Source organism: Pipistrellus kuhlii, unplaced genomic scaffold, assembly GCF_014108245.1.
Source record: "Pipistrellus kuhlii isolate mPipKuh1 unplaced genomic scaffold, mPipKuh1.p scaffold_m20_p_13, whole genome shotgun sequence".
NCBI lineage: Eukaryota > Metazoa > Chordata > Mammalia > Chiroptera > Vespertilionidae > Pipistrellus > Pipistrellus kuhlii.
The window spans coordinates 24,767,913-24,784,767 of record NW_023425438.1 but is presented as its reverse complement, the minus strand read 5'-3'; the positions used below and the strand labels follow the sequence as shown (position 1 = coordinate 24,784,767).

Below are 16,855 nucleotides of genomic sequence, written 5' to 3'. Positions count from 1 at the left end.
GTCTGTGTCTGTGTGTGTGTATGTGTTGTATGTATTTGTGTTTACTTTGCATTTGTTTCTTAGTAATTGTAAGTTCCTTTAGTAAACTCACCATTAATTTTTGAGAGAGCTGAAAGAAGAAAAGATGTAATTCTTTTTATAAACTTGGTTTGATGTAAATGTTACGACTTGATGTACAAGTACTGGGTCTCAAAGTACGAAACTGAACGCTGCCAATTGAGGAGAAAACGTGTTTAGCTGCAGCCCGGAGAGCCTGGCGGGCCCCAAAGCCCGGAACGCAGGCGGAGGGCTGGCGAGAAGCCCACCGGCCCCAGCCACGGGGCGTCCCTCCGAGACCAAGAACCCCTGGGCCGCCGTGTGCTGTGGGCGCCCCCACTCTCCAGGCTTCCACCCAATCCGCTGGCCGGCCGCTGCCTACATAAGGGAGCCGGAAGGACGGGGAGCGCCGGCCCCAGCGCACACGGCGGCCGGCGAGGTGGTCAGGGCGCGAGGGCCGGCGGGGTGCCAGGCCTGGTGCCCGGCGGAGGGGGCGGCGCCCTCCGCCCTCCGCGGCGGGACTGCGCCTCTGCGCCCCCCGCTCCTGCTGCTCCTGCGGCTCCGGGATGCGCGGAGGCGGCGGCGGCAGCGGCGATGGCGATGGTGCCTCCGGCCCCGCATCCTCCCCGGCGCCCCGCATCCTCCCGGGCGGCGGCGGGTGGAGCTGGGGTCTGGGCTGCGAGATGGAGAAGGGGCGGCGCTGCGGCCACCCTGCAGGTGAGGAGCTGCGGGCCCTGGAGGAGGCCACCCAGGGGACAGGGAGGGTCGGGCACGGGGAGCCGGTGGGTGAGCAAAGAGCGCGCTGGTCCCAGCCCGGCCCCTGCGCACCTGCTGTCTCGGCGCAGCCCGCGGAGCAGCCATCCTGCCCGGCTGCTCCCCGCTCCGCGGGGCCAGGGAACCCCTCCCCCACCGCCCGTGGCCTGGCCTGGCCTCCTCACCCCACCAGCCCTCCCCCGCCTGGCTCCCTAGCTTCCCTGGCCAGGCCTAGGCCCTTCTCTCCATAACCTTCTCCACCTGGGGACCTGCCCATCGCCAGCTCCTGGCAGGGGTCGGTGCTCACCCCTCCTTCCATAGACAGATTAGGGGGTTCCACTGCCCCCCATTACCCCTCAGCCGCTGACCCCACCCCACCCCACCCGCTGCTCCCGGCCTCATGAGGTAGTTCAACTGGGGACAAAGCGCTTGAAGGGCTCTGAAATCAGATAAATCTGGCTTGGATCTTAGTGACCTTGGGCAAGTCATCTTCCCTGAGGTATTCGGATCAATACAAATACAATGGGGATGGCACAGAATCTCCGAGGGTTAGACTCTGAAAATGCCCGCCCTCGAGGAATGCAAGGCCTTAAGAAAGAAAAAAAAAAAAGGAAGAATCCAGGTCATGAGTGGTCTTGGGAAAGCACATATAAAATGTTTTACTATACAGCAAAATATTAAGACAGCACACCAAATTATCAGAGTCTTCACACATCTTAAGGGGAAATAATTGCCACTGTACAATAAATTTTCCCTTACCATATTTTACTACTATAGGATCCTTTCTCTCAGTTGTAACAAGATGCATGTGATATGAATTCATCCCATGTTTACCGTAACTAAATAGGCCTGCTTAAGGCAGGTGTTCCAACTTAAAATGTTTCTGGTTTTATGACTTTAACCACATTGTCCTCCAAGACCTATTTATGGTCCCAGAGATACAGAGTAGCTTGTATGCTTGCATTGAAAACCTTTAGTTAATATTTAGGCATAGCAAATAGCTATTTCTTTACCTCCCTTCCTCAAATCACTGACTTTTATAATTCTGCCATCATAACTTTGTCCCAAATTGTGAACTCTGCCTCCTCTTTCTTATAGTCCCAGAGTTAACACTAATAGTATTTACTTTCCTTCCATTTCCTTTATTTCTCTTCAAGTTTCTCTGCCAACACCTTTACTTCTATTCTGTCTTCTGCTTTTCCTCACCAGCCTCTGATTCCTAACTTTTCCCCAAATTATCCCAATAGGAGTGATTTATAATTACATTAGGGGCCCAGTGCACAAATTCATGTAACTTGAAAGCAACTGTGGGCCACACGGGTGGGTCTCGGCCCATCCTCCATCCCTCCTCCTGGTCCCTCTTGCCATGGCCCCCTATCCCATCTGCCGGCAGCCCCACTTGCACCCGCTGATTACATGGAGCGATTGGGGCTGGTGCCAGCATGGGTGTCAGCAGGGCCGGCACTGTCAGTGGGTGCGAGCTGCAGCTGCTGCCCTGATCACCCCTCAGGAGCAGGTGGAGGTGAAGACCTCAGGGGCGATCCAGGCCGGCAGCCACCGCTTGCATCCACTGCCTGCGCCTTGCACCGGTACCAATCACTCAGCGCCGTCAGTGGGTGCGAGTGGCAGGTCCAGCGCCAGCTGTGGGTGCAAGCCGGGCCGGCACCAGCAGCAGATGCGAGTGTTGGGCAGGACAATGGCATGCAGGAGCAAAGAATTTTCAGTAACCGAGGCTTGCCCTGATGACAGCGACCGGTGCCTCACCATGGTCTGGCACCCCCACTCACCTGCTCCACCATCTGGCTGCAGCCGACACCTGCCATGTTCAGCACTCTGCTGCCCGCTGCCCACGCCTGCCATGTTCTACTTGCACCCTGGTGGTCAGCGCATGTCATAGCGACTGGTTGTTTGGTTGTTCCGCTGTTCAGTCTCTGCATATTAACCTTTTATTATTTAGGATTATGTCATAACTATCAACTTTAACAAAAGGGTACACAGTGTGTGTGTGTGTGTGTGTGTGTGTGTGTGTGTGTGTTTTCAAATGTTGGTTTCCAAGAACTTTGCGTTGGGAAGAGATTGCAGTACCTGCTTGATAGGATTATATTGAGAATGACATAGAGTTTGATGACTTACGTAAAGCTTCTGGTGTAAGTGCCTGGCATATACTAGCCACCCAATAAATTATAGCTGCTGTAACAATCTTCTGACCTGGGGATCTTTCCCTTGATCTCGTTCTGCTCTGTTTAGCGTGGTGGGGAAGACTGTGGGCTTTAGAGAGTAACTGCTGACGTTCAAAGTCATGCTCTACCATTTTACATCGGGTGCTCACAGCCGCACCTGTGATTGAATGCCGAGAGGCTTCTGTACCGTGGGTGGCCCATAGCTGCTTCCTGGAGCCCCCAGTCACCCCTCCAGGACCTAGCCCCTTTTCTGCACCCCAAGATCCAGCACCGAAGGGGTAAGCTCTGACACAGCTGGAGGTCTCAGGGACTCAGTTTGAGTTTGAGGTTAAATAGTCTGAAGTTTGCCCTGGACCTCCCCAGTGCCATTATTTGTTCCTCAGAAATGCTGGATTAAAGCAAATACCTTTTGGTTGTCAAGAGCATTGCATCCGTCTCCAAGGAACAAGTTAAGCTGCCCCACTTAGAAGCATCTTGGGGAGCAGGGTGGGCACCGAGTCCCTCAGGGCTTTGGGACTTGGGATAACAGAAGATTTGTGTGAGTGTACTTTCAATCTCATTGTGAAATGAGGGAAAGCTTAAGACAAATAAAGGAGCAAGAAGGAAAACAAGTTCTTCCATTAAAGTACAAGCTGTGTCTTACCTTTCTACTCACAGCGCCTAGCAGAAAGCTGCATACAGTACGCACATGATGAACGTAAACTGAGTGAATGAAGGCATGAGTGGGCTGGGGGCATGCCCCCTGCCCTGTCCTGAAGATATGATTGTTGGAATAATGTTAACTCACATTTGCATAGCAGTTTAAAGTCTACAAAGTGGTGCCTTTGCACCTCATAAATCTCAAATATAATTCTGATACCCTTCATTAATTTTATTTCCCCCATCACCTACACAGTTTTTTCCAAAAGACGGTATGGAGTTGGCCAAGAAATCACAAGCAGGGAGAAGGAATTGTGAATAATGGCAAGTAAAGGATTCTTCTTAGGGAAAGAAATAGGATTTGTTAGCTGTCTGTGGGAGTGATATACAGGATCCAGTCTATTTCAGCAGTACCCTCTGCTTCTCTTTTAAGCATGTGCTGGTTTTGCCCCAATCCCGCAAAGACTTACACCCTTCTTGTAGTCTGTCTGTCTGTCCCCTTCTCCTCGCCTTCACCGTTCACCCAGCGAGCTCCTCCTTCCAGGACTCCCTTCAGCCTCTCAGCCTCCACCTGGGCTGGATGAGGTTCCCCTTTCTTACTTCCACAGCACCTGCTCCCATCTGATTCACAGCGTTGGGCTGTGATTACATAGTTAGGTTGATCTCCAGCTAGATGGTGATCTCCTTGGCCAAGAGGTTATATTCTTGTGTCTCTAATGTCTGGCACCGGAGTGTTTCTAAAAATAGCATCTGGACACCCTTCAGTCAGAATCTTGATGGGTGAGGCCTAGGAATCTCCTTTTTTTTTAAAAAAAACAAACATATTTTTATTGATTTCAGAGAGAAAGGGAGAGGGATAGAGAGTTAGAAACATCAATGATGAGAGAGAATCGTTGATTGGCTGCCTCCTGTACTCTCCTTACTGGAGATCAAGCCTGAAATCCAGGCATGTGTTCTGACTGAGAATTGAACCTGGGACCATTCAGTCCACAGGCTGATGCTCTATCCACCAAGCCAAACTGGCAAGGGCTCCCATTTTCTTTCTTTTTAACCTGCTCTCGAGGTGATGCTTAAGGCCAGTTTGGACACCACTGGGTCATAAAACCTCGGGTGAGCTGGATGAGTGTATCTGGAAGTGTTTCTGTCTTTGCCTGCTGGGCTTTCTGTGTCACAGCTGACACATTCTAGTGCTTTGGACAAAGATCACGAGAGCACTACTGGCTACATTAACTCCTTTCTGTTTCAGGGGATGCTTTTTTGTGTGCAGGCCTTTCTGCCTCGGGTCTCTCTTGTCACGTGCTGCTCCTCTGTGAGCTGAGGCCCTGACTCCCCTTCCCACGGAAGGAAGAGGCCTTTCTCTCTGAAGATGAACTCCACGGACCCCTTCCCGGACGCTCCCAACGCCACCTGGCCCCCGCCTGGCGCCCTGGCGGGGAACGGCACTGCCCTGCGGGAGGGTCTCCACGTCCTGGTCCACACGGCCACTCTGGTGACCTGCACGCTCCTGCTCGTCATCGTCTTCTGCCTGGGCTCCTACGGCAACTTCATCGTCTTCCTGTCCTTCTTCGACCCGGCCTTCAGGAAGTTCAGGACCAACTTCGACTTCATGATCCTGAACCTGTCCTTCTGCGACCTCTTCGTCTGCGGCGTGACGGCCCCCATGTTCGCCTTCGTGCTGTTCTTCGGCAGCGTCCCCGCTGCCTTCTGCTTCGCCTTCCACCTCACCGGCGCCGGCTTCATCCTCATGTCCCTCAAGACGGTGGCCGTGATCGCCCTGCACCGGCTCCGCATGGTGCTGGGGAAGCAGCCCAACCGCACGGCCTCCTTCCCCTGCACCCTGCTCCTGGCCCTGCTGCTCTGGGCCACCAGCTTCACCCTGGCCACCGTGGCCACCCTGAAGACCCGCACGCCCCCCCTCTGCCTCCCCATGTCCAGCCTGGCGGCCGGCGAGGGCAGGGCCGTCCTGTCCCTCTACGTGGTCGACTTCGCCTTCTGTGTGGCCGTGGTCTCCGTGTCCTACATCACGATCGCCCAGACGCTGCGGAAGAACGCTCAGGTCAGGAAGGGCCCCCCTGTGATCACGGTGGACGCCTCCCGGCCGCAGCCTTTCGTGGGGGCGCCCGCGGAGGGAGGCGGAGACCCCGTCCAGTGCGCCGCGCCCGCGCTGTACAGGAACCAGAACTACAACAAGCTGCAGCACGTCCAGACCCATGGCTACGCTCAGGGTCCCGGCCAGCTGCCCACCCCGGCGGCCAGCCGGCTGCAGCTGGTATCGGCTGTCAATCTCTCCGCAGCCAAGGACTCCAAGGCCGTGGTCACCTGCGTGGTCATCGTGCTGTCGGTCCTGGTATGCTGCCTTCCCCTGGGGATTTCCCTGGTGCAGGTGGTCCTGTCCGGAAGCGGGAGCTTCATCCTCTACCAGTTTGAGCTGTTTGGGTTCACCCTGATCTTTCTCAAGTCAGGATTGAACCCTTTTATATATTCCCGCAACAGCACGGGGCTGAGGAGGAAGGTGCTCTGGTGCCTCCAGTGCGTCGGCCTGGGGTTTTTCTGCTGCAGACAGAAGACTCGCCTTCGCGCCATGGGCAAAGGGAACCTGGAGGTCAACAGGAACAAATCGTCCCATCATGAGACGAACTCTGCCTACATGCTGTCTCCCAAGCCCCAGAAGAAGTTCGTGGACCAGGCTTGTGGGCCAAGTCACTCCAAGGAGAGTGTGGTCAGCCCCAAGTTCTCCGCGGGGGGACATCAACTCTACGGTCAGAGCAGCTCCACGCCCATCAACACTCGGATGGAGCCGTACTACAGCATCTACAACAGCAGCCCGTCCCAGGAGGAGAGCCTGCCGTGCCACTTACAGCCGGTGAGCGCGTTTGGGTTTGCCAGCTCTTACGTGGCCATGCACTACCACACCACCAACGACTTGCTGCAAGAATGCGACAGTGCTTCCGCCAGGCAGATCCCCGTCCCCTCTGTGTAGACTGTAGAGCGACGGAGGCTGGAGCATCTTGAATAAACTGTTCTTGTGTCTGGCACTGAGGGGTTTCTTATTTTCCCTTTTGGGAGACTAAGTTGTAGAGCAAAGCTTTAAGACTCCACTCAACAGTTGGCAATTATGATTTCCTTTCGTCGCATTTATTAGCATCTATCGGTTTGCCTGGCGGTCTCTTGGCACTTTAAGGTTTAGTGTAGAAGTTTATCATTTAGAATTTTACCCTGACCTGTGTTCCAGTCTTTTGTACTAAACTTTTAAATAGACCATGCTACTATGTTAAAGCAGAGAATGATCATTTGGTTCAATATTGTGGGTCTTTGAAGTATATATGAGCTGGGTATCTTAAAAGAATGTGAAGGTATATAATTTTCACTGAGGTGTTATTTTTATTAATTAAATTAGAAATTTTGATTTTTTTAAGTGTTGAAATGGAGAAGGATATACTTTTTTCGTAGCAGACTTATTTGAATAAATAATACCGTGTTTCCTTGAAAATAAGACATCCTCCGAAAATAAGACCTAGTGCATGGAAAGATAAGACATCCCCTGAAAATAAGACCTAGTGCAACTTTAGGAGAAAAAAATTAATATAAGACACTGTCTTATTTTCGGGGAAACAGGGTATATTGTTAAAGCAGAAAATCAGAAATACATTATCTATATAATTATCCTTACAAAAAATACAACAGGTATTAGGTACTTTCCTAAGACAGTCAACCTAAAATATATTATTATTATTATTACCATTTATTATAATAGACATTGTTATATAGTGTCAATTGAGTAGCTGTGGTGTCTTTTTGTTTTGTTTTGTTTTGTTTTAAGAAATGTTATTGCCCTAGCTGGTTTGGCTCAGTGGATAGAGCGTCAGCCTATGGACTAAAGAGTTCTGGTTTTGATTCTAGTCAAGGGCACATGCCCGGGTTGTGGGCATGAACCCCAGGGGGCCATGTAGGAGGCAGTCAATCAAAGATTCTCTCTCATCAATGGTGTTTCTATCTCTCTCTCTCCCTCTCCCTTCCTCTTTGAAATCAATTATATATACATATATATATATATATATATATATATATATATATATATATATATATATGTTATCCCTTGGTAAAAGTGAATTATTCTATTCTATTTACTAGAATCCTAATGAAGAGGATGCACCTGTGGGAACGGTACGCTACTCCTGGGAGAGTTGGTGCTAAATGTGTTCATCTCAGTCAGGGTTTTGTTATCTGGGAAGCAATATACAGTGTTATGTGTTAGATTATGTTTATTATTGCTTAAAAAGGCATAAGGATGAGAATGGAAATTTAAAAAAAATGTTTTCATTGATTTCAGAGAGGGCAAGGGCGAGAGAGAGAGAGAGAGAGAGAGAGAGAGAGAGAGAGAGAGAGAGGGAGGGAGGGAGAGGGAGAGAGAATCATTGATTAGCCGCTACTGCACACACCCTACTGAGGAGCAAGTCCACAACCCAGGCATGTACTCTGACCTGGAATCGAACCGTCACCTCCTGGTTCTTGGGCCAACTCTCAACCACTGAGCAACAGTACCAGCCAGGCTGGGAATTTTTAAAAATACAATATATTTCTATTGATTTATTTTTAGAGAGATGAGGGAGAGGGAAAGAGAGAGAAGTATCAATATGAGATGTAAGAAGGGAACATTAGTTGGCTGCCCCCTGCATTCCTGCTCTGGGGATTGAGCCCGTAACCAGGGCATGTGCCCTGAACTGGAAATCAAACCAGCAACCTTTGATGAGCTGGATGACACCCACTCCATGGAGACACACCAGCCAGGGCGGAAATGGGAATGTTTTGATTTATGCTTTCCTTCTGTGTGAGATGGTTTGTTAACAATCGGATGAAGAGTATCCAAGTAGCTATTTAGAATTTTTTTTTGGTCTTTCTTTATATATTATTGTGGTAGAAAAATCCTTAAGATCTCTTTTTACTAGTAAACTAATTGTGTTATTCTCTCCCACTAATCTTAAATTGGAGATGGGAAGTAAGGAAAAGTAGATTAAGTATTTCTATACCTAAAACTCATTTTGTTATATACAATACTCTGTGATTTCTAGCATAACACTATAAACTCATATTTTTATGTAAAAATGTTTTCATTTACAATTAGCATTTGAACTTGTTATAGTTTTAGAACTGTAACTGCTAGACACAGGATGAGCATCAAGATACAAAATCTGTCTTTAAAAAAAAAAATCTATCTTTAGAGATTGTTATAATTCAAGAACAGTTATTGCAAACTGGAAGGCACTTTACTCCTGTGGATGAAAGATGTTGTTTGGAGCATTCTCTCCCAGGTTGGCCCCAAGTACAGAGGTCAAGTTGGGCATGGAGAAGAAGCAGAGGGCACTCAGCTAGATCTCTGCTCAACCTCATCTAATGACGCTTCCCTTTCAGTAGCAATCATTTATTTCTGTTTCTGAGACTGAAGTATGAAATATGGGTTTCAATTTCTTTTCTTTTTTTAAAATGTATTTTTATTGATTTCAGAGAGGAAGGAAGAAGGAGAGAGTGATAGAAACATCAATGATGGGAGAAAATCATCGATCAGCTGCATCCTCATGCCCCCCTAATGAGAATCATAGGCCAGGCATATGCCCCGACTGGGAATCAAACTAGTGACCTCCTGGTTCCTGGGTCAATGCTCAACCATTGAGCCACACCCAGCTGGGCTCAACTTTTTAAAAAATTCACCTTTCAATACCCTTCCCTTCCTTCTCTTACTTTTTTTCCTTTATTTTTGCCAATGCAATTTTATAATAGTAGAGCAAATATCCACTCTTTTATTTTTGGAATGGAATACTAATTTTGGAAGTTATTATGGCCTGTTTCAATTGTGCTTTTATATTTTAAATATAACATTATTTTCATTCATTAATACTCTCATGAGATAGGTTAGTTTATTATCTCTTTTTAAACAAAGGATTATGATATCTAACATCCTCTCCCAAGATCATTTGAAGTATTTTGGCAATCTAGGAATTGGACTTTTTTGTCTAAAATCTGACCCTGGTATTTATTCCAATAAGCAGATAGCTTTGTAACTAATAACATTAATGAAGAAGATTTTTCACACTTTTGAAGGTATGTATCTCTTTTTTGGTTAGAGATTTCAAATGTGAGTCAATAAAATATTTTTTTAACGTAATGTCTACTTGTAAAATTAAACCTGGAGATGACTTGGCTCATGGGGGGGGGGGAGGGTACAAATTATAAAGAAAATTAAGCATGTGCACAGGTGGCATTCAGTCTCTTTATGCTCATCAATAACTTATTGTTTTAATTTGCATGAAATACATAGTGGGCTAGATTCTTAGCCCTCCTCCATATCTATATGCACTTATAGATATAGATGGCATATATAACTTCTCTCTTCTGAAGGGCTAAAATGAGAACTAGAAGTAATGAGAATTCAGTTGAATATGATGAATTACCAGGTTATATTAATTAGTTCTCTTGATGCTTTACTGTGATGCATTTCAAGCACTTTATAATTGTTTTGAGGTTAATCACTAGGACTGATTTGTATTTCTGATGCTCTTAATGTTCTTTTAAAATAATGTTTGGAAAATAAAAATATTTATTAAAAAAAGTAACAATGTATTGCCCTAGCCAGTTCGGCTCAGTGGATAGAGTGTTGGCCCCTGGACTGGGCTCAATTCTGGTCAGGGGCACATAGCTCAGTTGTAGGCTCCATTACCAGCCCTGCGTTGGGACATGGGTGGAAGGCAACCAATCCATGTCTCTCTCTCTCTCTTTGCTCTCCCCCTCCCTTCCACTCTTTCTACAATCAAACAAAAAAATTGAAGCTCAGAGTTATTTTTCTTAAAAAATGAAGTAACTGGCTTCATCTTTTTGTAGCATCTTTTTTTATCACATTTTGTAGCATGCATAAATGCTCAAGACTAACTAAGAAGAACTCCAAAGGTTAATTATTTATTCAACTAAGTTTCTCACCTGGCAGGAAAAGTCCTGACTAATCATTTCAAAAACTTCTTTAAAATAAGATTAAAATCTGGAAAAGGATACAGAGTTTTAGAATTTTTAGTTTATCAATCGGAGTTTGCGCTTAAGAATCAGAAAAATGTTAATTTAAGCAGAAAAGGACTGAGTATAAGAAATTCTTTGTCTACTGAATCATTAGAAGTTCGGGGCTCTGACAGAGTTCCATGATCAACACTGACCAGCTGGGAGAGTTGCCGCTTTTGCTGCAACTGGGAGGGGAGAAGTCAGGAGGCCTCCTTGGGCCTTCACCGTCCAGGGCACCTGCTGAAGTTGTTATTCAGAGATCAGGAACCTGCTGCCACTGCTGCTACCTCCACAACTAAACCTCTCGACACCTGCAAAGCAAGCGGCTGACACCAAAACATGGCTGCAGAGAAAGCTTGGCACTTGCATTTAGTTGGTGGAACCCAACTTGCGTTTACTAGTAAAACCCTAGCTGCCCACACTTTTGGAAACTGTAGTTACACGGAAAAGATAAACTAAAAGGAGGTTTGGAACAGATACTGAATTCCAATCTCCTCTGTCCACTTGGGCCACCAGTTTGGTTCTTAACCCTGTATCCACACTCCTAGGCAAACTTCCAAACAACAGCAACGGCAGTAGCACCATTTCCCACTTGAAATAATGCACCTGCTCTCACTGAGACAAAGCACGCCTCCGTACCTCCAGCCCAGCTGCTTTTATTGTCTTCTGTACCTTTGGTGTTCTGCAGTTTATCTTGGGATTTGTTGGACTCCTTGAATCTGCATCCTGGTGTCTTTCATTGGTTCTGGGAAATTCTGTTTTCAAATACTGTTTCTGTCCCATTTTCTCTCCTTTTTTTTTTTTTTTTTTTTTTTTTTTTACCTTGGCTTTTATTTTATTTTTTTCTCTGTCTTTGTTTCTTGGATATAATTGAGTTTACAGTTAGGTCTGGTAACTAGTTGTATCCTTTCTTCATAGACAAGTCACCTCAAGCAGCAAAGGACAATAACAAGTAAATGGATATAACTCTGTCTTTGTTTCTTTATTGTACAGTCATACACCGCATAATGACATTTTGATCAAAGATGGACCACTCATACAGCAATAGACCCGTAAAATTACTAGTTTAGTGGAGCTAAGCACTTCCTGGTTATGTAGCCATTATAATGTCATGGCACAATGCATTACCCATGTGTTTGTGGTGATGCTGTGTAAACAAACCTACTGCACTGCCAGTCCTGTAAAAATATAGCCCATACAACTATGTACAGTATATAATGCTTGATAATGATAAATGATTATGTTCCTAGTTAGGTATTTACTATACTTTTTATCAGTATTTTTTATTTTTTTTTAAAAAAATATTTTTATTGATTTCAGAGAGGGAGAGAGAGAGAAACATCAATGATGAAAGAGAATCATGGACTGGCAGCCTCTTGCATGTCCCCGACCGGGGATCAAGCTTGCAACCCGGGCATGTGCCCTGACTGGGAATTGAACTGTGACTTCCTTGTTCATAGGTTGATGTTCAACCACTGAGCCATGCCGGCAGGACTTTATCGGTATTTTAGAATGTACTCTTTCTACTTATGAAAAAATTTGCTGCAAACCACTATGCTATGTTATGCTGACAGCAGTCTCATACATCTTGTGCTTATGGTGTCTCTTTTTTAAAAATAAATGTATGTAATATTTTTATTGATTTCAGAGAGGAAGGGAGAGGGAGAGAGAGATAGAAACATCAATAATGAGGGAGAAACATTGTCGGCTGCCTCCTGCATATCACCCGACCTCCTTTGGGATCAAACCTGCAACCAGACATGTGCCCTGACTGGGAATCAAAACATGACCTCCTGGTTCATAGGTCTACGCTCAACCACTGAGCTGTGCTGGCCAGGCTACTATAATGTCTCTTGACTGCATCATTATCTCTTGTGCTTGATTTAATCTCATGTTATTTTGTTCACCATGGCCCCTAAGTGTGCAAAATCCACTGTTAATGTTGCCAGTGAGAGGCCATATCCAGTGATTGACCTGGAAACAAAATTAAAAATGATTAAGGACTAGGAAGGTGGAAAATCAGCTCACCAATTAGGCCTGTCCCATTCCACCAGAGTTAGGATTCTGATGAACAAGAACAAAGTGGCAGAGCTGTTAAAATATCTGCTTCAGCCGTAGCTGGTTTGGCTCAGTGATTAGAGCACATGTGTCAAACACAAGGCCCGCGGGCCAAATCCGTCCCGCCAGGCCTTGCAATGTGGCCCGCACCGCGCTGTCATCACTGCACTCCGCTGCGTTTCCATCACAATGACAGTTTATGACTGTTCAGTAAACCATTCGGCCCGCGATTTAGGCTGGATTTTAGATTTTGGCTCCTTCTCTGATTGAGTTCGACACCCCTAGATTAGAGCATGGGCCTGTGACTGAAAAGTCCCAGGCACAATTCCGGTCAAGGGCACATACCCAGGTTGTGGGCTCCATCCCCTGTGGGGTGTGTAAGAGGCAGCTCATCAATGATTCTCTCTCACTGATGTTCCTATTTCTCCCTCTCTCTTCCTCTCTAAAATAAAAATATTATAAATAAAAAATAAATTTAGTGTAGTCTAAGAGTAGTGTGTGTCAAGTCTACAATAGTGCAGTAATGTCCTAGGCCTCCACATTCACTCACTCACTCACTCACTCACTCACTCACTCACGTGGAGCAACTTGCAGTCCTGTAAGCTCCATTAATGGTAAGTACCCTATGCAGGCTGGACCATTTTACAAGTTTTATACCATTTTTTGTACTGTACCTTTTCTATGTTTAGATACACAACTTACTGTTGTGTTACTATTGCCTACAGTATTCAGTACAGTAACATGTGGTACAGGTTTGTAGCCTAAGACTATCAGGGTATACCATTTAGCCTAGATCAGTGGCCGGCAAACTCATTAGTCAACAGAGCCAAATATCGACAGTACAACGACTAAAATTTATTTTGAGAGCTGAAAACCGACTTCTGCGCATGGGCCACGAAGTTTTTTTTTGTGTTTTTTTTTTAAATATATTTTATTGATTTTTTACCGAGAGGAAGAGAGAGTTAGAAACATCAATGAGAGAGAATCACTGATCAGCTGCCTCTTGCACACCCCCTACTGGGGATGTGTCTGCAACCAAGGTACATGCCCTTGATTGGAATTGAACCTGGGACCTTTAGGTCCGCAGGCCGACGCTCTATCCACTGAGCCAAACTGGTTTTGGCATGGACCACGAAGTTTTAATCGCACTGTACGTGCGTGCACGCACGTGGTATTTTGTGGAAGAGCCACACTCAAGGGGCCAAAGAGCAGCACGTGGCTCGCAAGCTGGCGTAGGTGTACCATCCAGGTTTGTGTAAGTTCACTCCATGCTGTTTGTGCAATGAAGAAATTGCCTGATGACACATTTCTCAGAATGTGTATCCTGTCATTAGACAATGCATGACTGTATTTTGAATAATTTCTTTCAACTTATCTCCCAGTTCACAAATTCTCGCCTGTTAAAATTGATAATCAGCTCTTTGATTTCAACTATTATGACAATGTTTTTAATTTCTAGAAATTTTATTTGCTCATTAAAAAAACACGTTACATTGCATTTTTAGTTTTTAGTTTCTACATATACTTAAAAGCGAATCATTTATTTCTTAAACAGAGTAAAAATAGTTCTCTGAAATAACTGATAATTTCAATAGTTTATTTTATTTTTTTATTTGGTTGTTTTATTTTTTAAAATATATTTTTATTGATTTCAGAGAGGAAGGGAGAGGGAGAGATAGAAACATCAATGATGAGAATCATTGATCAGCTGCTTTCTGCACTGATTGGGGATTGAGCTTGAAACCCGGGCATGTGTCCTTGACTGGAATTGAAGCCGGGACCCTTTGGTCCACACGCTGACACCCAATCCACTAAGTAAAACCAGGTAGGGCATCAATATATATATATTTTTTATAGGCTTCTTTGTCTATTATTTTGTTGGTACTTCCTCATGATGCCTTGTTTCCTTCATGCTTAATTTATTTATTAAATCCTCACCTGAGGATATTTTCCCATTGATTTTTAGAGAGAGTGAAAGAGAAAAGGAAACATCGACTGGTTGCTTCCTGCATGAGCCCTGACCAGAGCCCGGGCTGTGGAGGAGCCTGCAACTGAGGTATGGGAATCGAACCTGGGACCCGTTGGTCCCCAGGCAGACGCTTTATCAATTGAGCCAAACCAGATAGATGGGTCATGCTTTATTTTTACTGTGAGCTGCTAATTTTCCTTGAAAATTTTTCTATGGAAATTCCTCCAGAAAAGTTTTACATCTACTTCCTCCTTCTGGGCATCTCAGTGTATTGCCAGTCCAAGACTATTTTAAACTGAATTTGAACTACCTAGGACCTAGGTGACAGGAAGGATGCTTATCTACAAGGCAGTAAGCTTGCGGTTACAACCTATAATAAATGTTTATTTTCCCCTCCCCCCATTTCCTGTAAATTTCCAAGACAACTTTCTTGAGGTCTTCTGGTCATGAAATAGATTGGAATAAGGTAAGTTTTTTTTCCCTCTTTATCCCTATCCTGAGGACGTAAATCCTTGGGGGTTGGGGTCCCAGTTTTATGGGGAATGGATCTCCCTTAAGAGGGGGTGGGAGGTTATAAAACTGAAGCTCAATTTTTCTAGGTTTGGCAAATGCCTTCAGGACAAAAGTATACACCATCCTTCACTTACCTCTTAGTGTTATTTTCTCCTATTTTTGCCTTGTAATTTTTTTTTTTTTTTTTAAAGAACCCTTTGGAGGGGTTCTGAAGTTGAAATGTTTAATGTTAGCTAAATCAAAGCATTATTACTATCACCCTCCCACCCAAGCTGCTCCATTTACTACTACCATCTACATTTATTTTTTGTTATTGGTTTTTAAAAGATCTTCACCTGAGGATATGGAAAGAGAAACATTGTCTGAGAGAGATGCATCCATCAGATGCTTTCTGTACTTGTCCTGACCAGGGATGGAACCCTCAACCTACATATGTGCCCTGACTGGGAATCAAACCTCAGTCTTTTGGTGTACAGGATTACACTTCAACCAACTGACTCACCCGGCCAGAGCTCAAGGTTTTTTTTTTTGTTTGTTTTTTTAATTTGTTAATTAAAAAAATTTATATTGATTTCAGAGAAGGAGAGGGAGAGAGAGATAGAAACATCAATGATGAGAAGCATTGATCGTCTGCCTCTTACACACCCCACTGGGGACTGAGCCCACAACCAGGACATGGGCCCTGACTGGGAATTAAATGAACTGAGCTGGGCTCAAGTTGGATTTCTTCTTCTTCTTCCTTTTTTTTTTTTTTCCAGGGGAGAGCACAAACACAGCCACTACCACAAATCATTATGCAGCTGTTTCCCACATTTGGGGAAATGGCAGGGGTCAGCACATCCAGAGTGCGATAGATAAGCCCAATCCTGGGCAAACCACCTGCATGCTCATGGTATCTCCCCTGCCAGGTAAGTATCAAGTTGGACTTTAATATCTATTCAGGGACAGAGGTTGAAGCCTTCTCTAGATTCCCAGGAGGATAATCAGCAGGACTCTAATGAAAGGGGACATGGGTCTTGACTTGGGAGGATACAACTCCTGTTTCTGTTTACTCAGTTAGGGCACCTTTTCCCAAGGGACCACCTGGCTGCCCAGGAACTGCCAGCCAGCCTGCATTCATTCACTGGAATTCCTTGGCTCATGGTGCAGCCTGAGGACACTGAACATGAAGGCACACTCTCCAGCAACCGCACAGGAATTAGAGGAGGAAAGGAGTAACTAGTTCTTGCAGGGCGAGAAGGGAGGATACCGATTCCTTTAAAGTATATGGCAATTTGAATAAAAGTGTGGATTTGGTGACATTTGGTTTTCCATAGAGATAGTTAATAGGCAATCTCTTCAGGTCCAATACCTTTGATATTAATGTTATCAAAGATATTACTTCATTACTTATGGAGATACTGGCGAACTTTCCTTCCTCTAAGAACAATAAACAGATAATTCTGCTTTCTAAAAACTAAGTGTAGCTGGTGCCAAGTTAGGTTCAGTTTGTTTGCCTGTGTTCCGTGTTATGTGCATGTTTGCCCTTTTGACATTTTCCGGAACCTTCAGCTGCACGGAGCATGCTGATGAGTAGACCTTTCAATGGACTCCCAATGTGGGGATCCCGCTTTCCATGCAGAGCCTGATGTTTTGCGAAGTGCTGCTTGTTGGGGTGCCAGGGAGA

General features: G+C 45.4%; 2 protein-coding genes and 1 non-coding gene across 3 annotated transcripts in view; 2 read left to right on the top strand and 1 right to left on the bottom strand.

Annotated features, from left to right (window-relative positions):
• The window catches only part of PSME4 (proteasome activator subunit 4), a 96,275-nt gene extending 89,239 nt beyond the window's left edge, over positions 1-7,036 (top strand). The window contains exon 45 of the mRNA XM_045580745.1: positions 7,025-7,036. Within this exon, the coding sequence (XP_045436701.1) occupies positions 7,025-7,030 (6 nt within the window). The 3' untranslated portion in view covers positions 7,031-7,036. The remainder of the gene's footprint in view (positions 1-7,024) is intronic.
• Positions 673-6,687, top strand: GPR75 (G protein-coupled receptor 75). Its single transcript, XM_036435315.2, has 2 exons — positions 673-753; positions 4,855-6,687. The coding sequence occupies exon 2, from the start codon at positions 4,975-4,977 to the stop codon at positions 6,586-6,588; it is 1,614 nt and encodes a 537-aa protein (XP_036291208.1). The 5' UTR covers positions 673-753; positions 4,855-4,974; the 3' UTR covers positions 6,589-6,687.
• Positions 7,037-15,944: 8,908 nt separating the features above from the next.
• LOC118717876 lies at positions 15,945-16,105 on the bottom strand. The gene has a single exon (XR_004987635.1). It is a non-coding gene; the product is annotated as a U1 spliceosomal RNA (small nuclear RNA).
• Between the last annotated feature and the right edge of the window lie 750 nt (positions 16,106-16,855).

Excerpts from the sequence above, each read along its gene's own strand:
- GPR75 (XM_036435315.2), top strand. The coding sequence starts at position 4,975 with ATGAACTCCACGGACCCCTTCCCGGACGCTCCCAACGCCACCTGGCCC.